This window comes from Camelina sativa, chromosome 4 (genome assembly GCF_000633955.1).
Source record: "Camelina sativa cultivar DH55 chromosome 4, Cs, whole genome shotgun sequence".
NCBI lineage: Eukaryota > Viridiplantae > Streptophyta > Magnoliopsida > Brassicales > Brassicaceae > Camelina > Camelina sativa.
Genome location: NC_025688.1, coordinates 8,229,114 through 8,248,949, shown reverse-complemented (window position 1 = coordinate 8,248,949; position 19,836 = coordinate 8,229,114). Strand labels below are relative to the sequence as shown.

At 44.2% G+C, this 19,836-nt stretch overlaps 2 protein-coding genes across 2 annotated transcripts; both read right to left on the bottom strand.

Moving 5' to 3' along the window:
• LOC104783674 lies at positions 10,781–11,188 on the bottom strand. The gene has a single exon (XM_010508800.1). The coding sequence runs from the start codon at positions 11,186–11,188 to the stop codon at positions 10,781–10,783; it is 408 nt and encodes a 135-aa protein (XP_010507102.1).
• Positions 14,327–17,267, bottom strand: LOC104783673. Its single transcript, XM_010508799.1, has 2 exons — positions 17,205–17,267; positions 14,327–15,079 (listed from the first exon to the last, which is right to left on the bottom strand). Exons 1-2 carry the CDS (start codon positions 17,265–17,267, stop codon positions 14,327–14,329), a joined length of 816 nt encoding a protein of 271 aa, XP_010507101.1.

Sequence of the window (19,836 nt, the reverse complement as noted above, 5' to 3'; positions counted from 1 at the left end):
TTGTTCCATGTCACTTTACTTTTTTTTTAATTGATATTCTATTAAATATCATAAGAAATTAAATGGCATGAGTGGATGACCCAATAACATATTCCTTGAGAATATTATTTCAATAGTATTATTAATCTATAGAAACCCCGTTATATAATAACATCATTACCTTTAATGAAGCCATAAGTGCCACAGCTTGGTGAAGTGTGGTAGATCTTATAATGTACAAAGGTTTATCTTCTTATAATGTTTCCTAAAGGCATTTATAGTCAACAGTCAATTAACCATATCAAAGACGTTAGAAACAATTAACATATTTGTTTTTTTTTTTTTTTTTTTTTTTTTTTTTTTAATTTTCACGTGAAGTTGGTTTAAATTTGCATTAGACGTGTTGCAATATTTTTTCTTGTTTTCGTTTCAAAACACTAACAAAACGACAGTTCTTTTTTTTTTTGAACCTTAAAAAAATTGTTGTATATAGAATATAGTACGACACTTTACCGTTTTAAAAGTCTGCACATCTATGTATATGGGTTTCCAACCGTGTATGTAAATTGTAAACCGTATATATACAAGCGTATTTTAGAAATATGTGATGAAATGTTGAGTTATGTGGTGAGTTTGTTGTAACAATATGATTCATTATGTGTCAACATTATTGATTTGTGATAATTTTGCTGTAAAGGTTTTAATTATATTATTTAAAGTATTAATTTAGTTATAACAATAAATGAATATAAAACTTTATTAAACATTTATATATATATATATGATGCATTATGGCATTATGTTTTTGAATTTGTTTTTGCGGATTGTGTCTTTCTCATATCTTCATCAATCTTATCTTAAAATTACAAAATTTCATAAAGTTGCAAAATGATAAATCTTAATAGCTTTAGTTCTTAGTACTATTACCAAATAAAAAATGAGTCGTTGTTCTCGCAAGAGTATATTCAACAGAGTAAATCGACAAGTTAACCGTTAGCCAAAGTATCCGAACGAGGGAAGAATAAATCTCAACAAAGAAATGCAAAGGTATACAGAGGCATAATAGTAACCCATCCACAATAATATTCATCACTTCGTAAGAGTTGACCGAGGCATGGTCTAACCTCTTCAAAAGTGAAAAATCACAAGCTTAAGTAGAAAACAAGTCAGAAAACGTCCTTAGAACCCATATAATGTGGGAGGGGCAAGCGAGCCAACTATCACGAGTTTTTCTATGGCTCTTCAGGAAATTGATTTAAGATATCAATTAGCTGCTGCATGTCAGGAAATTGATCTTAGTCCTTTCTTGAAAGTCAGATCCAACAAATACTCCAAATTCAATTAGCTAGGTCTGTATAATTCAAAAAATCTTGTCAACACCTAAGTCCACATTTGAGTAGGTTTTATATATCTAACTCCAAAAAGGTTACCCAACACATGATCCTGGCTAAAACAGTACTCCAACCCATTCATTATGATGATCTCACGAAAGCCATGCCTAGTTTCAATCATCCTTAAACTGGTTTCTGTTATTATAATAATTAACTTACAAGTGTTAGTAAAAGTTTGAAAGAAAGTTTTTTTTCAATTATATTAATTGTGAAGTGTTATTTGTGAAAGTTGCTTGTGGTTGGCTTGGCTCTCTGTTGTCGTCTGGTTGTTGCCTAGTGAAAGTTTGAAAGAAAGAAACACTTTATTAAGAAATATAATATAGACTCCATAAACACTATTGTCTTAAAAAAGATTTTTTTAAAAAAAGTTCTGATTATATCATACAGTTTTGTTTATCAGTTTGAAAGACAGTTTAGTGGTTATACTACAATACTAATTAACTACTTATTACGTAAAACGTGAGTCGGTGAGTGCTAGTCTTAGGTATATCCTTGAATAGAATTAATAATAAGGAAAAATAGATTTTTGGTTATTCTACTTTCTTGTTATCTCCGTATTTCTGTCAAAATTTTCAAAAATGGTATAAAATCTTCGCATTTGTTAGGGATAGATCCACACTCCTTACCAGAAGATTCGGTCCATTAAAGCCCCAAATAAACCTTTAAAGAAAGAGGGGTATTTTGGTCTTCTCGGGGGACGAACCGACACAGTTTCCTATAAATACAGACGTTCAGTGTCCGTAAAGAGAGATTGGCCAAAAATTAGGAAAGAAGACGAATCAGAAGTGTTGATTTCCTCGTTCAAAGCTTAGAATCGGCGAGCTCGCAGCTCGTCCTTCACCTTGCCTTTTTGCTATTTTAGCTCGTCAAGCTCACTTTGTAGCCCGTTCTTTTTGTGCCCCGGCACCGATTAATAAAGATCATTTCGACTCCATTTTGCCTAACTAAACATTCTAATTGTGACTGATCTTAGCATCAACAATTTGGCGCACCAGGTAAGGGGAATCAAGTCGAAATCTTCTTAAGGATTTGAAGAACGGATCTACTACAGTTGGACGAGATGACTGGAACTACGAACGAAGGACACAAAGAAGCGGAGTCGTCGGGTGGAACGATCACCCCAGGAACAGATCAGGCAGAGCCTACGATCCTTCCAATTCCGAACGCTCCAAGAAAAACCGTTACAGTCGAGAGCCTAGAGACATTTGTCATCGCGACAAACCTGACGAGCCCACCAAGCACAGTGGTGACACATAATCCTGCACAACTTGCCCTGCACAACAATCAGCCTGTCTCTAGGATAGACGAGCTATTTCGCGGAATCTTAACACGCCTTGACCAGCAAGAACAGCGAACCAACACTCGACTAGATGCGCTCACCGCGGCACAAGTCAGTTCTCAGGAGGAAATCAACCACCTCCACGCTATTCAACCCAACCCGGCGAACCTCCTCCCAGTCGGGACGATGGTAGGACCACAAGTGCAAGCTAGTGAGCAAGAGCGCCACCCTCTCACACATGTCGACGACCAAACTAGTAGGGCAAAAGACGCAGAGCTAACGACAATCAGAGAGAATATGCAGGAAATGGAAACAATATTCCACAGAGTGATGAGCAAGGCACCATAAGTAGACCTGGTACTCGAAGCAACACAACGAACTCCATTCTCAAAAAGACTCATGACCACGCCGGTACGACGACTGATCAAGCCAAGACTAGGCTACTACGACGGAACTGCCGACCCGCGAGACTTCCTGCGCACGTTTGGGGTATCTCTCGGCCCTCTGCAATTCAGCCCGGAGGAGTACGATGCCGGAGCATGTCAAGTCTTTGCCGAGCATCTGACAGGCACTGCTCTCAGTTGGTTCTCATGGCTCCCATATGGGTCGATTGACAGTATAAAGGACCTAATAACCGAGTTCTTGAAGCAATTCTCGGTTTTGATGGAGAACAAAAAGTCCCACGCCCACGTCTATGCCCTGACATAGAAACGTTAGGAATCGCTTCGCTCGTTCAAATGACGGTTCAAGGAAGTCATCTTCAACGTTTCATTCCCTGATGCTGCGGCAATCGTCGCACTCAAGAACGCCCTATGGTATGAGTCTCGTTTCAAGGAAGAACTTTCCTTTACACACGTGGAAACCATAACCGACGCATTGATCCTAGCAGCAAAGCATATTGAGCTCGAAGAGGAAAATGTCGTCAACGCTAAGAAGCACGCAGTGGCCAAAAGCACCCCAACCAAAGAGCCAACGGTCGTAGCCCCAAAGGTCGAGCACACCGTGCCCAGACAGCATTTCATTCGGAATCAAGATCGGACCTGCCGGACCTTCGCGATCGGCGACGACGCACAACAGAAACAACCATGGAACGTCTACGTCCGAAGAGAAGGAGGGGAAAGCAGCGCGACCCAGTACTGCGATTACCATCAAAGCTCCACTCATGCAACCGAGAAATGTCGTTACCTCCAAACGATCTTGATGGAGCGATACAAAAAGGGTGTAATAGTCGTCGAGTCTGACAGAAGCAAGATACCCCGACCCGGGAGAAGCAATTCTAAGCGAGGAAAAACTATTGCCCGTAAGTTCGAAAGTAAAGATTCCAAAATTCTCGACGACCAAAGTGGGGACAAGCTAGAGATACCAACCGACGTCACCCATTAAAAGCGACCTCGTACAGATTGTAAACTCGAGCAACACCCACCACAGCTGAGACGACGGATAAACATGATCATGGGAGGTCTGGCGAGGTGTAATGACTCAATTAGGTTGATAAGGGATTACACCAAGAAGGACAAAATGAAAGTCTTGGCCTCCCAAGATCGATTCTGTAAACACACCGATATCCTTCGACAATAGCGACCTAGAAGGGTTAGACCTGACACATAACGACCCGTTAGTCGTCGAGCTCCTCATAAGCGAAAGCCAAGTCACAAGAATCCTGATCGATACTAGAAGCTCGGTAAATGTGATTTAAAGGAATGTCCTGGCACAAATGGAAGTAAGCGAAAGTGACATCATGGCAGAATGCCATTCGCTAACCGGGTTCGATGGGGACTTTCTCATGTTAGTTGGTACGATAAATCTACCGATCTTTGTCGGTGGAACGGCTCGGTACTCTCGGTTCGCCGTCATTGATAAACCTACCATTTAGAACATCATCCTGGGAACCCCATGGCTCCACAAGATGCGTGCTTTTCCATCAACATATCATTAGTGCGTCAAGTTTCCAACCCCGAAAGGCGTATACACATTGCGTGGCAACCAACAGAGTTCGAGAGCGAGTTTCCTGATTGAACACAAGATTCGTACGGCAAAGAAGTTATAGCAATCAAAGCAACGGGTCTGCGACGACAGCTCGTCCCCGACCAACGGGAAGCCGACTCCAATCCAACAGGGCATCGCCGTAACAGAAGAGGTTAACCTTGAACTCAGTGAAGTCTTGCTCCTATACATCGCGGTCTCAGCATCAACCATCAGCAGAGTACTCGTCAAAGACGACCGCGGAGAACAACGACCTATCTTCTATGTAAGTAAGTCACTTGACGACGCCGAGACTCGCTACCCGACGGTCGAAAAGGTCGCTCTCTCATTCGTCACCGCGACGAGAAAGCTCCGACCGTACTTCCAATCACACACCATCGCCGTCCTGTCCAACTAACCCCTGCGGTCTATACTATACAGTTCGAGCCAGTCCGGAAGATTAACCAAGTGGGCAATCAAGCTTAGCGAGTATGATATCGAGTTCCACACCCGCCCAGCCGCTAAGTCCCAAGTGTTGGCCGAGTTCCTAATTGAACTACCATTGGAGGGAACCGAATCTGCACCTACCAATCCAGCAGATGGGCAGTGGACCCTACATGTCGATGGAGCATCCTCTCTCCTAGGTTCCGGGGTAGAAATTCGTCTCACGTCTCCGACTGGGGAAATTCTGGAACAGTCCTTTCGTCTCTGTTTCTAGGCAACCAATAACGTTGCCGAGTATGAGGCTCTCATCGCCGGACTCAAACTCGCCAGCGGAATGCAAGTTAAGTGCATTCGAGCTTTCTGCGACTCTCAACTCGTCGCCAACCAGTTTAGCTGCGAATATGAAGCTAAAAGCGAGCCAATGGCTGCCTACCTCAACGTCATAAGGATACTAACCAAACAATTCGATGAGTTCAAACTCGTCAAGATACCCAGAGGAGACAATGCTCCAGCTGACGCTCCTGCAGCACTCGCATCAACATCAGATCCCGACCTTCGCCGAATTATCCCGGTGGAGAGCATCGATACGCCCAACATCAAAGGAAATCAGGCAGAGGCCTGCCTCGCCCTTCATCAACCAAACGAAATCAGGACAATTTGGAAAGCCGCAACCTCGCAACGACAGTTCGAGCCTCCGTCGCTTGATGATACAACAGACTGGCGAGTCGAGATTCGCTCATACCTCACCGACGGGGACATCCCAACGGATAAGTGGGCTAAACGACGATTAAAGAAAAAAGCTGCACCATTACACACTGATGAAGGATCACTTGCTTCGGTGGACTGCCTCAGGAGCGTTACTGTTGTGTCTACACGGCGACGATACGGAGCGGGTCATGATGGAAACCCACGAAAGGGCCGGAGGTAACCATTCAGGTGGACGAGCCTTGGCACTACGAATCAAGAAGCACGACCATTACTGGCCAACAATGATCTCCGACTACGAAAGGTTTGTAGCCAAGTGCGAGAAATGCCAACGTCATGCGCTCGTCATCCATCAGCCAACGGAACTTTTACGTGCTGACATAGCCGCGTACCCGTTCATGCGCTGGGCGATGGATATTATCGGCCCGCTACTCACATCAAAACAGAAACGTTATATTCTCGTCCTCACCGATTACTTCACTAGGTGGGTCAAAGCCGAATCTTATGCCAACATCGAAACCAAAGACGTTGAGCTTTTTGTATGGAAATATATCATATGCCGCCATGGCCTGCCTTATGAAATAGTCACCGATAACGGCTCGCAATTCATTTCTTTACAATTCGAAGACTTCTGTGCAAAGTGGAGGATCAAGTTAAGGAAATCGACGCCAAGATACCCACAAAGAAATGGGCAAGCCGAAGCGATGAATAAAACCATACTTGACGACCTAAAGAAAAGGATGAATGCAAGGAAGGGTGCTTGGGCCGTTGAACTCGACGGGGTGTTTTGGTCTTATCGTACGACCCCACGACAAGCTACAAACTAAACCCCATTCTCCCTACCCTATGGGATGGAAGCAATGGCACCAGCTGAGGTCGGCAGTACAAGCCTTCGTCGAACAATGCTTGTCCAAGACACAACACTCAACAACCAGATGATCCTGGATAGGCTAGATGAGCTGGAAGAAGAACGCGACAAGGCGCTTCTACGAATTCAGAACTACCAACTCGCCGCGGCCAAGTACTACAACAAGAAAGTCGAGGCACTTTGACGAGGGAGATCTTGTCTTACGAAAAATCTTCGAAAATACCGCCGAGCCCAACGCCGGAAAAATGGGGGCCAACTGGGAAGGGCCGTATCAGGTGTCCAAAGTCGTCCACCCCGGTGGTTATAAGCTCATAACAATGAGCGGCGAGCCAGTACCCCGCTCTTGGAACGTCATGCATCTAAAGCGCTACTATTACTCAAAAAGAAAACGAAGAAACAACAAAGAGGGGCGACATTTGGCTGCGCATAACCCGTTTTCTATAGTTTCAATTATCCATGTAATGTGAACTACAAGCGACTTGATCCCTCATGATCGGGGGTACGTGGGCAGTCTCGTTTACGAGACACAGCTGCCAATAATATACTTTTCTTACGCTTATCAACAATCTGCTAAACGAGCAATTTATGTCGATTATCCTGTTCCGACATTTTACTTTAGCCAAGTCACAACTCGCAAATTGGGGGTAAGCCGATCCACGAATCACATTCGATTTAAATGGACAGTTTGCCGAGTCATTAATGACTCCACGTCCAGTGTTTCACTTAAGCCGAGTCGCAACTCGCAATTCAGGGGTAAGCCGATCCTCACGTGTCGCTCCTGATAAAAAAAAAGAGATATAGCAACGAGTCGAGTTGCAAACTTGCACATCAAGGGTAAGCCAACCATCGCGCGTTGCACCAGAATAACAACAAAAGCATTAATATAAGAGCTGCGTTTTAAAAGTTAAAAAGGGGAGCCGACCCCCAACCCGACAAAAATTCAAAACGGGAGCCGAGCCCAATACGACACATACCAAAACAAAAAAAGGGGGGAGCAAGAAATGATTAAAATCGCTACTATCGAGCACCCCGCACAAAGATCCACTACTCAATCCCCAGGTCGGCGTTCGAGGGTTCGTCAAACTCCAGCCCGCCGATGGTCGTTGATAGACAAGTTTTCACCTAGGGTATCAATTCCCTATGCAGTTGTAGTACAAAGGCTTGTCAATCCAAATGGTTGTCTATTGCTAGCAGGAAGGATATGATCAGAACGTTACAAGTCAAGCCAAGCAGATATGGTTTTGATCTAACAGTCTTAGAATAAATGAAAGACAAAAATATAAACAAAGAAACCACACGACCTAAGCACTCGATGCAAGCAATCAAGTACAGGATCGTGTGGGGTGATCGAGTAAGCAATTAGGATATGAACAGCTCGAGGTATTACTCGATACAGGTTATCGTGTACCTGATCGGGTAAGTGGTCGAGTAATGAAGAAAATGCAAACAATTAAAATACGAAAGCTTCTAAGGATGAGGTAATCGATTCATTATTGTCAGTAAACCCTAACTCATCTAATCTCTTACTCAGAGCGAGTGAACACCAATGTAGAAGGAAATCTATCAAACATTTACAATCAAACTAATGCATCTTAACCGATCAAGAACACAAAATCATCTATCCCATCCCTAGAAACTTTACTACACTACTCGGACATAATAACAAGAAACATAACAACGAATAAGAGTGAAAATTGCATTATATTAAACGGTTGAGTAAAGTAGAAAAACGATAAAAACAATGAAAGAAAATGTAAAAACAAAAGGAAAAGTGTTTGAGTCCCTCAGTTCTCTCGCAGAAGCTCTCGCTCTCTGGTTTGAGGGTCTGCGGGGTGCTCGTTTGCGAGCTAGGAGAGGAGGGGGTTTATATATGGAAACCCTTTTGACCTAGTTTCCTAGACCTGCCTGATGGTCTACTCGATGGGGTACACGAGGATGAAATCGGGTTACTCCTCGGGTGGATCTTCGGGTTGTTCTTCATGCTCTTGGATCCTCCTCGATCGTGTTGGGGTTCGGACTTGTTCTGCCAGCTCGATGGATCCTTCGGGTACATGTTCGAGTTTGTCCTTGTTTTTCCCCATTTTAGGCTCTTTACCACCTGTTTTCATCTAAAACATGAAAATGCAATAATGCAACACCCTAAATGGTCTAAAAGTGAATTCTTACAGTTAATGACCTAAAAATACTAAGTTAAGGTTATGAACAATGCAAAATATGGACAAAAAAGGATGCTAAAAACATGTAAATTAGAGAGTTATCAGACCCCCAAACTTAAATCTTGCTAGTCCTCTAGCAAGGAAGTAAGAGGGTTCGGGTTGAAAGTGGGGACTCATAACCTTTATATGCTAAGCGAAGGATTCAAGCTATAGTCCTTAAAGATAGTTTAATGGTGCTAAGATCAATCAACATACTTACAAATATTTTTCTATGCTTATTACCACGCATCGATCTAATTCAACCTCCAACTAAAGATAGAGAACATCTCTTTCACATTCAATTAAGTGTTTGGCGAATTCTTGCAAATGGAAGGTGAATCAAGCTCAATCGGTTTCAAGGGGAAAACTTTTTAGTATGGTGGTTTCAAACAAATTCTTTGGGTGGTTTTCTCTCAAAAGAAGGAATGCTAGACAGTTGTGAAAACTATCTAAGATTGAGAACAATTTGGGCATAGAAAGCTTAACTCTTGATGATCTACCCTTTTCTCATTCACTTTCCTTTTTTATTTTATTTTGTCAAACCCCCTAGAATTAAATTATCCTCATCCTTGATTTTAACTCTCTCTTTTTTTTACTCCCTAAGGTTTAAACTTTAAACTTCCAGCTTTTTTTTTTTTTTTCTTTCTTTGCTAGACTTCTAATATATATATATTCTTCTTTCTTTCTAGGAGACTATAGCATGATCTTTCCCCTTTTTTTTCTTTTACTTAGAGACTTAGAGCTAATTGATTCTATCCTTAGGGACTTTCTTTTTTTATTATTCCATAACCCAACCCCAAATAAACATACTAACCACCTATCTTTCAAAACCGAATCTATTAGGTAGTTCAAATCCTAACTTAGCTAAATCAAGAGGCAGTTCTTTGTCGTTCTCAATACTCTCAAGGTTTCACAACCTATAGCACAATGAAAAATGCCTCACTCAACAATTCACAACAATGTTTAAAAGAAAGGTTTGGGTTCATGGGTAGGACAAGCAATCGGGTTAAATGAAAAAGATTGGTAAAATGGAGTGCTAACCCGAGTTTAGAGTTACCATGAGCAAGTATTCAAGTTCCATAAGCAAGACAATTAAAGTTCAAATTAAATCCAATAATATAGAGATGTTCTAATGTTAAACAAGTGGAGGAAGCATTCAAAAGACACAAGGTTTTAAGCAAAGATTTTTCATTTTTTTCCAAAGATTGATCTAGCAACAATGAACTGTGACTCAGGGCTATAGCTTCAATCCTAAGGTTTAATTTTAAACAAGGTAGTTTTAATCATTGTCCCCTAAGATGCATATGCAACAATCCTATATGAAACAAACTAGACTCAATCCTAATATGTAAATGCAACTACATGAACACTTTTTTTTTTTTTTTTTTTTTAAATATATATATTTTTTTTGGATTTTTCAATGCACATAGATGCAGACTCAAATGAATAAAACTAGCATGCAAAAATTTGAAATAAAAAAATAAAAAAATAAAACACAAAGTTAAATACATTCTAGAACCCTCCCCCAAACTTAAATTACACAGTCTCTGTGTAAATAAAAGTTGGAAAAAGAGTCCAAGAATCACACAAAATGAATTAAACTAAATGCAATGTTATATACAGGGGTCGGATGAAAGTGGTACGTTATGGGTTGGTGAAGAAGGAGGTTGCAGCAGCCTCCATACTCGCCAACGTGTAGCCAAGGTCGTCTCCGGCTTCAGCAGGTGCCGGTGTTTGCTCGTCAGAGAGCTCGGAAATACGCATGGACGACTTACTTGGACCAGCATCCGAGGTGTTGATCGAGGGTGGGATCGCGTAGCTCCTCGGGTAAGGTATCGGGTAGTACGACGGAAAAGAGAAAAGACTTTAAAATGGAAATTATATTTACAAACCTACCTTTGGGATTTCCTCCCAAGCGAGCTTCTTTATAGTCTCTAAGCTTGACTTTCAGTTCATCTCAGACTGGCGCGGGGTCGTCGAGACACAGAGATGATTCCACCTCTGTGCTCTCATTTGCCATGTACTTCTTCACTCTCTGCCCATTCACCGTAAATTCATTCTTATCTTTACCTAGCAGAGTGACCGCTCCATAGGGCAAAACCTCTTTAATTTCGAAGGATTCTGACCATCTTGACTTGAGCTTCCCAGGGAATATCCGAAGCTTTGAGTTGAACAAAAGGACTTCGTCTCCAGCTTTCAAATCCTTGTGTCGTATCTTCTTGTCATGAAAAGCTTTTGTTCTTTCCTTGTAGATTCTCGAATTATCATAGGCCTCTAGCCGTATCTCATCGAGTTCGTGGAGATCCATTGCTCTTTTCTCTTGAGCAGTCTTTATATCCAAATTCAACAGCTTCGTCGCCCACATTGCTTTGTATTACACCTCGACCGGAAGGTGACAATTTTTTCCATAAAGAAGCTGGAAAGGGGTCCGCGCAATCGCCGTTTTATAAGCGGTCCTGTAGGCCCATAACGCATCATCCAGCTTGAATGCCCAGAATCATGTGATTCCCATGATTCTGGCTAATATCGCCTTGATCTGTTTGTTGCTTACTTCCACTTGTCCGCTGGTCTGTGGGTGATAAGCTGTTGCGACTTTATGCTTGACTCCGTGCTTTCTCAATAAACCATCGAAAACCCTGTTAATGAAATGGGTTCCTCCATCTCTGATCACTACCCTTGGGATTCCAAATCTCGGGAAAATTATGCTTTTAAACATCTTTATTACGACCTTGTGATCATTCGTCGGGCTGGCGATTGCTTCGACCCATTTTGAGACATAGTCGACTGCCACTAGGATGTACATGTTTCCATTCGAGGGTGGGTTGAAAGATCCCATGAAATCTATTCCCCAAACATCGAAAATTTCGACTTCTAAGATTGGCTGCTGAGGCATTTCATTTCTTCTACTTATGTTACCCATTTTCTGGCACGAATCACATTTCGCTATGAAGAGCTGTGCGTCCTTGAACATTGTTGGCCACCAAAGACCAGCTTGGAGTATCTTTTGGACTGTTTTGAAAGTGGCAAAATGTCCTCCATAAGCGCACCCATGACAGTGCTCTAGTACTCCTTAGACTTTCTCCTGTGCTATACATCTTCTGAACAGGCCATCCGTCCCTTTCTTGTAAAGATAAGGTACGTCCCAGTAATAGTTGTTGACATCCCTGAAGAACTTCTTCTTTCTGTGAGCGTCATAGTCCTTAGGAATTTCTCCCCACACCATGTAGTTCACGAAGTCTGAGTACCATGGGAGTTCAGCCGACTCGATTGCCATGAACTCGATCGACCCGATTGACTCGGGGGTCGAGTAAGCTATCGTGTGTCCGATCGTGTTGCTCATTTCTTCCAAGAAGGCGATGTGCATCAGTCTTTCTTCGGCCATTGAGTCGTCTATTGGAAGTGGATCTTCGATTCTCATTCTGGACATATGATCTGCTACCCCGTTTTCAATTCCTTTTTTATCCAGGATCTCTATGTCGAATTCTTGCAGAAGAATGATCCATCTAAGGAACCTAGGTTTGGTGTCTTTTTTTGAGTAAATATACCGTAGGGCGGCATGATCCGTGTAGACAATTACCTTAGAACTGACTAAGTAGCTTCTGAACTTCTCAAACGCGAAAACCACTGCAAGGATTTCCTTTTCAGTTGTCGCATACCTCGTCTGGGCATCGTCCATGGTTCTGCTGGCGTAGTAAAACACATAGAGCTTTTTATCTATTCTCTGACCTAGTACTGCTCCCACAGCGTAGTCTGACGCGTCACACATAATCTCGAAGGGATGGTCCCAGTTAGGAGCTTGAACTATCGGTGCGCTCACCAAAGCTTCCTTTATCCTGTTGAAGACGTCTAAACAGTCGTTGTCGACAATAAACTCTGCTTCTTTGCAAAGGAGCCGCGTTAACGGTCGTGCGATCTTAGAGAAGTCCTTAATGAATCGTCTGTAGAACCCTACGTGCCCTAAAAAGCTTCTGACATCTCTCACCGATTTAGGTGGTTGCAGCTGAACCATTACTTCGATCTTGGCCTTGTCGACCTCTATCCCTCTTTCTGAAATCTTGTGCCCTAAAACTATTCCCTCCTGGACCATAAAGTGTCACCTTTCCAAATTCAAAACTTGGTTGGTTTTTTCACATCTTTTCAGCACCTTGCAGAGGTTTGACAGACAGGATGTGAAAGAAGCTCTATATACTGAAAAGTCATCCATAAAAACCTCCACCATTTCTTCTATTAAATCAGAGAAGATAGATGTCATGCATCTTTGGAAAGTCGCGAGAGCGTTGCACAAACCGAAAAGCATCCTCTTATAGGCAAATGTACCGTAAGGGCAGGTGAACGTAGTCTTCTCTTGGTCAGCAGGGTGAATTGGGATTTGGAAAAATCCACTATACCCGTCTAGGAAACAGTAGTACGGGTGGTTAGCCAGTCGTTCCAGCATCTGGTCGATGAAAGGCAGGGGGAAATGATCCTTCCTAGAGGCTGCGTTGAGCTTCCTATAGTCGATACACATTCGATGACCAGTTATCGTCCTTGTTCGAATTAGCTCATCCTTCTCGTTTTTGACGACGGTGATTCCTCCTTTCTTCGGAACGCAATGCACTGGGGACACCCAAGTGCTATCTGGTATAGGGTAGATAACTCCAGCATCGAGCAGCTTCAGAATTTCCTTTTTCACCACTTCTTTCAGGTTCGGATTCAGCCGACGCTGAGGTTCTACACTAGAGTACGATTCATCCTCAAGGTTTTTCCGGTGGGTGCAAAGATCAAGAGATATACCCTTGATATCATCTAAAGTATAGCCTATTGCTCTCCTATAGTTTCTTAATTGAGTGCAAAGCAAATCCAATTCCCTTTCAGGCAGGCTAGAATTGACGATCATTGGATAGGTGGAATTGGGTCCTAAGAAAGCGTATCTTAGCCCAGTTGGAAGAGGTTTGAGTTCTACTTTAGGCGCCTTAGATTCGGACCAATCATCGGTGGTTTGGAGTTGCTGCTCGAGGTTGTGCTCGATCACTCTACTTGATGGGGCAATCGGGTTAGTGTCCGGGTTGTTTGGTGTCGAGCAACTGCAGCATATGACGTAGGAGTTGACCACTGACTTGTCCCAGCTTCTATTGTCGAGCATCACTCCCTCTCTTTCAGCTTCCTTCATGTTCTCACTTAGCTCTGGTTCAATGACATCTAGATAAGTATCAAACAATTCCTTGTAGAGCTCCGTTTCTTGATGCACGGATCCCTCCTTACCATCATTTGTCAGCGCCGTTTGTAAACAATCCCCTATCGCAATCTCCTTAAATGCCTCCTCGCGTAGTTTTTCTAACTAATCTATCCATAAGGTTTGCCCAGCTATCGTAGGTTTTTTCATAGTTTCCCGAATGTCAAACTGCATAGTGAGATCTTCCCCGAGCTTCAGATCGATCTTCCCGTTCATTACATCAATCATTGCCCCCGCTGTGGCTAAGAATGGTTGTCCTAGGATAAGCGGATCCCTTGGTTCCACATCCATTTACAAAACCACAAAGTCGGTTGGTACGTCTACTGACCCTACATTGACCGGCAGGTCTTCCAAAACTCCGCTTGGCAACCTCGTAGTTCGATCTGCCAGAACCAGTTGGATGTTGGTAGGCTTGTATTTCTCAAATTCGAGATGTTTAGTTACAGTAAGTGGCATCAAGCTGACTGATGCCCCCAGATCGCAAAGACATCGTCCGAACTTCAATGGTCCAATCGAGCAAGGTAAAGTAAACGATCCCGCGTCGCTCAGTTTCTTAGGTGCGGCAGTCCTCTGAATTATGGCACTGCACTCATGATTGAGTATAAACATCCCTTGAACTTGCTTGATTCGCTCCATGACTGCGTCCTTCAGGAAATTCTGGTAAGGAGGTATCAAGGTGAAGGCATCCATAAGGGGCATGCGAAGTTCGAGTTCTTGCATCTGTTTCTCGAACAATGCCTTGTACTTCTCCAGGAGTTCCTTGAGAAATCGTCCAGGGAACGACAGAGGTGGCTTGTAAGGTGGGGGAATGAATCTCCTTTCTTTCTGCTTCTCTCTTCCTGGTTTGTCTACAGGAGGCAGAGTTACTGGAGGGTCAACCCGATCACCTATCCGAGTAGTGTGGTCGGGTTGTCCTGGGGAGTGGCTTGGTGGTTCAGCAGAAGTGGTCGGTTCACCGAGATCCTCCCCATCTAGATCATTACTGTTCTCGGGGGTAATTGTCGGCCACTCCGTAAAGCGATCGCGTTTGTAGACTCCATGTGACTTTTTGAGGTGGAAGCCGAGTTATCCGTAATCACCTGAATTCGAGATCTGAAGGCATCAAACTTGTTGTGCAGTTGTTGGAAATTGGCTGACAGACGACAAGCGAGATTGTCGAATCTTGTATTAATGTTAATTGTGTATGTCTTCTGAGTGGATAGGACTGTGTGCATTAGTGATAGTAAATCCAGCGAGGACGAACTAGATGGTGGTATCGGGCTATGTAACGGGTTTTGTAAAGGCACAATCGGATTTGGCTTGTAGTTGTTGTACCCTCTGTTGTAACCTCCTTGGTTGTTGATGTAGTTAACATCCTCTATCTGTATAGTCTCCCCATCTTGTTGTAGAAACTGCTCTTCCTCTGATAGTGCATGAACATGCTTCTGTTGGTTAAGGAGTTTATCGAGCTTATCATTGAGGGCTTTCATGTCCCTCTTGTACTTGGCATCTTCCTCTTCTGTAGATCGCACAGAGCGATCATATTCCTTATTGTAATTGCCATCAGATTGAGCCAAGTTCTCCACTAGATCCCAACCTTCATCAACATCCGTGTTGAGGAAGTTACCATCGCTTGCGGTGTCCAGCAACATCCGAATCTTGGGGACCACTCCTCTGTAAAGTGTGCTCAGCAATGATGCATTGCTGAAGCCGTGATGTGGTCATCAGGTAATGTATCCCTTGAAACGTTCCCAAGCTTCATTGAACGTTTCATTGTTCTTCTGGACAAAGCCGGAAATATCATTTCTCAGCCTTGCCGTTCTGGAGTTGGAGAAGAATTTGGCCAGGAATGCCTTCTTGCACGCTTCCCAAGTGGTGATGGACTCCTTGGGGAGTGATTTCTCCCAGATGTGTGCTTTATCTCCCAAAGAGAATGGGAAAAGCCTGAGTTTGAATCCATCTTCACTAACTCCATTGATCTTAGTGAGGCTACAGAGCCTATCAAATTCATCCAGATGATCCAATGGGTCCTTCATTGGCAAACCATGAAACTTATTACTCTGTATCATCTGGATGAGACTACTCTTGATCTCAAAATTGTTGTTCTGCACAGCTGGGGGCACAATGCCATTCCTTTGAGTATGAGTAGATGGAGCATCTCCTGCTCCTATATTGGTCCTTGCTTGATGAGCTGGTTGACCGTTCTGATTATTCATCGTCTCTTCAATGATTGCTGGTTCCGGTGGAACTTGTTGTTGTCTGAGTAGCCTTGGTCTGTCGATGTTGTCGATGAATGGACTCAGGTTCTGGCTACCTCTAGATCGTGTTTGCATGCAAAGGTAAGTGTCCGAGTGTGTACACGAGGGTCGAGGGTCAACTCGATCCAGGTGATCAAGTGACGGGTCAGGTGGGTGCTCGGGTTCTACCTGAGATTCAAAATAAACAAGAGAGAAAGCAAACAAGTTAGATTCCGAACCAATATAAACAAAAAGAACTTGATCTAGCAAGTGCTGAAATCCTAAACGTAGCAAAATGAAATCAACCAAATGGCAACAGCGCCAAATTGATAGACAAGTTTTCACCCAGGGTATCAATTCCCTATGTAGTTGTAGTACAAAGGGTTATCAATCCAAATGGTTGTCTATTGCTAGCAGGAAGGATATGATCAAAAGGTTACAAGTCAAGCCAAGCAGATAGGGTTTTGATCTAACAGTCCTAGAATAAATGAAATACAAGAATATAAACAAAGAAACCACACGACCTAAGCACTCGATACAAGCAATCGAGTACAAGATCATGTGGGGTGATCGAGTAAGCAATTAGGATATGAACAGCTCGAGGTATTACTCGATACAAGTTATCGTGTACCTGATCGGGTAAGTGGTCGAGTAAAGTAGAAAAATGATAAAAACAATGAAAGAAAATGTAAAAACAAAAGGAAAAGTGTTTGAGACGCTCAGTTCTCTCGCAGAAGCTCTCGCTCTCTGGTTTGAGGGTCTGCGGGGTGCTCGTTTGCGAGCTAGGAGAGGAGGGGGTTTATATATGGAAACTCTTTTGACCTAGTTTCCTAGACCTGCCTGATGGTCTACTCGATGGGGTACACGAGGATGAAATGGGGTTACTCCTCGGGTGGATCTTCGGGTTGTTCTTCATGCTCTTGGATCCTCCTCAATCGTGTTGGGGTTCGGACTTGTTCTTCCAGCTTAATGGCTCCGTCGGGTACATGTTCGAGTTTGTCCTTGTTTTTCCCCATTTTAGGCTTTTTAGCACATGTTTTCATCCAAAACATGCAAATGCAAAAATGCAAGACCCTAAATGGTCTAAAAGTGAACTCCTACAGTTAATGACCTAAAAATGCTAAGTTAAGGTTATGAACAATGCAAAATATGGACAAAAAAGGATGCTAAAAACATGTAAATTAGAGAGTTATCAGTCGTCTGCCAGAAACGGCACGAATCTTTCGATTCTTTCAGCCTGTCCATTGGGACGACAACACCCCTGTAGACCATTTTCTCGAGATAGGAGCACGCCCTCTCAACACGACTACTCTCGCAGAAGTAGTGCTCCATACTCTCAAGCTGATTAATGTACCGCCGTAACACGTCGACCCGAGTTCGCACGCGTTGAGTTCCACATGGTCTTCGTATGGCCTCCTGCCAATAGGTCCAAGGTTGCCCTCTTCAAGATCCGGAACCTCCGCTTCGGCAAGTAACGCCTCACAGCGGGAACGTTCCTCGAGCAGTCGGCCCCATCTCCATTTAGGGACGAACAGCCCAACGTCAATCAAAAGATGGAGATGCTCCACAGTCCCATCTACGCGGCAAAAGTGGAATTGACGCTCGAACTGTCGTCGCATTGCCACGATATAATCCTGCAGCCGTTGAATCCGAGCATGGTAGTACTCCAGCTCCGAACGAATCATATCATCAGGTCGTACAGCGAGCCGTTCCCGCGCCCTCCTCAACCACGCCGACCTCGTTGTTACAGGTATCGTAATGCATTCTCTCACAAACAGAGGAGAATGAAGGTGGAGATCGGATGTGCAATTTATAGATCGAAAAGTGCGCTTTCCCAAGGAGAGAAATAAATCAAGGAAGCCTCGGAAAGCACACCCATTAAATGACCAATACGTTTCATAGGTTAAAAGGCATTGACTAAAACATCATCAATTCAAAGCATTTCAAAAAACAGCAAATGGAGAATCCCAAGGGTTCAAAAAGGGACGCCGACCTCCCAAAATACGACGACACCATACATAAACAAAAAACGAAGGGAGTCGACCCCTGGACACGGCAGCCCACAGCTTGCAATAATTCAGTAATATTGGGAGTCGATCCCCAACACGGCTACGATCTTCACAAACCAGTCCGACGACCGTAGAATCTTCTCGTTCCTGGGCAGCGACTTGCTCGGTTTGCTCCTCACCCGCCCCCTCTGAATTAGCAATGACCGGCACGTTCTCCTCCTGGTCGCCAGGTTCCCCCTGCACCTCCACTCGTTCACTCGCTGGAGTCCCCATCGCCAAGGCAGATGCCTGCGCCTCGATCGACCACCCTTCCTCTTCGCCGCACGCCCTATCCTCGCACTCGTGCCGACCCTCTTCGTAGCCCGACGACCTAACTCATTCTACTTCCGGAAAGGGCATAGCAAAACACGACGATGTGTTAAAGTCATCATCGCTGATATCTGGAATGTAAATCTGCTCAACTTCTCCTTTAAGCTAGGCGACCACACTATCAACCCTCTCAACGACCCCATCAGCAAGAAGAGCAATCTGACCATCCGCGACGAGTGCCTCCAACATACGCTTATTCACGACGGCCTGGTTGTACTCCAAAAACTTTGAGCGAGAAGCCTCATACGCATCAGTGTAACTCTTATGTTTCGACAGGAGCCTCTGGGCACGACCGACGAGATGGCGATAGGCAGAAATTTTCATGTAATCACCATACTCCTCTCGCCGACCCTGCAACCTTTTCGTTTCCGACTCCAGCGCCATCTTCAGCTCGTTGCGCGACGACTCAGCGATCTCAAGTTTTGTGCAAAACTCATCCCTCTCGGCTACCAGCCCGCTATAACTACGCTTAAAATTCACGGCCTGTTCCTTCAGCTTTGGATTCGAGCTTAAAGCAGCCATTAGTTGATCTGTGAGCCAATTGACTTTGTCGGCAGAAGGATCAGGACGCTTAGCCGCCGCCTCCAACTCGCGGATGTTGCGCTCGTAACGAGAAACTGCCCGATTCACTGCCGCAATAAGCTGCAAAACAAAAGGGGGGGTCATAAACGATGGAACGGCCGAGGTCGTACAATAACCAAGGAACAGGTAGGCAAACCTCGAAGGACGTCGTCGCAACGTCAACAACCGAATCCCTCTCCTTCAGTTGGTCGACCAGTATGAGACTCCCTGTACCAAAGTGAATTTTGCGAAATAGCTTGGTACAAGAGGCGGAATCGGTTGGGAAAGAACGAGTCGTAGTGGAGTAGCGGAAATACAACTCGTACCTCCCCTGTTTCTGCCTCTTCGCTGACTCGGGAACCGACGAGCTTGTATCATCTTTCCTCTTCTAAGGAGTACTCGCTCCAACCCGCTCCACCGCGTCAGGACGGCCAGAAGTTTCTTTTCTCTTCCTAGTCTCAGTCGGCTCGACCTGACGCTTCGAAGACGGGGACGGAACTACGGCTTTCTTCCCCGCACGTGCCTCCGCATGACGGGCGTCCTGCGACAAAGCAGTCTTGTTCCATGCCAAAGGCTCGGGCAGCGGGTCATCAGAGCGATCGCGCAGAGGACGAGGGCCGGAAGGCGGAGTAGACGATGTCCCAGC

What these genes read in the sequence shown, in the direction of transcription:
- LOC104783674 (XM_010508800.1), bottom strand. Translation starts at nt 11,188, where the DNA reads ATGTGGGCGACGAAGCTGTTGAATTTGGATATAAAGACTGCTCAAGAG.
- LOC104783673 (XM_010508799.1), bottom strand. Translation starts at nt 17,267, where the DNA reads ATGGGGAAAAACAAGGACAAACTCGAACATGTACCCGACGGAGCCATT. An exon ending in CCATTAAGCTGGAAGAACAA is followed by an intron (nt 15,080 to 17,204) that starts GTCCGAACCCCA and finishes CACCTCAAAAAG; the next exon opens with TCACATGGAGTCTACAAACG.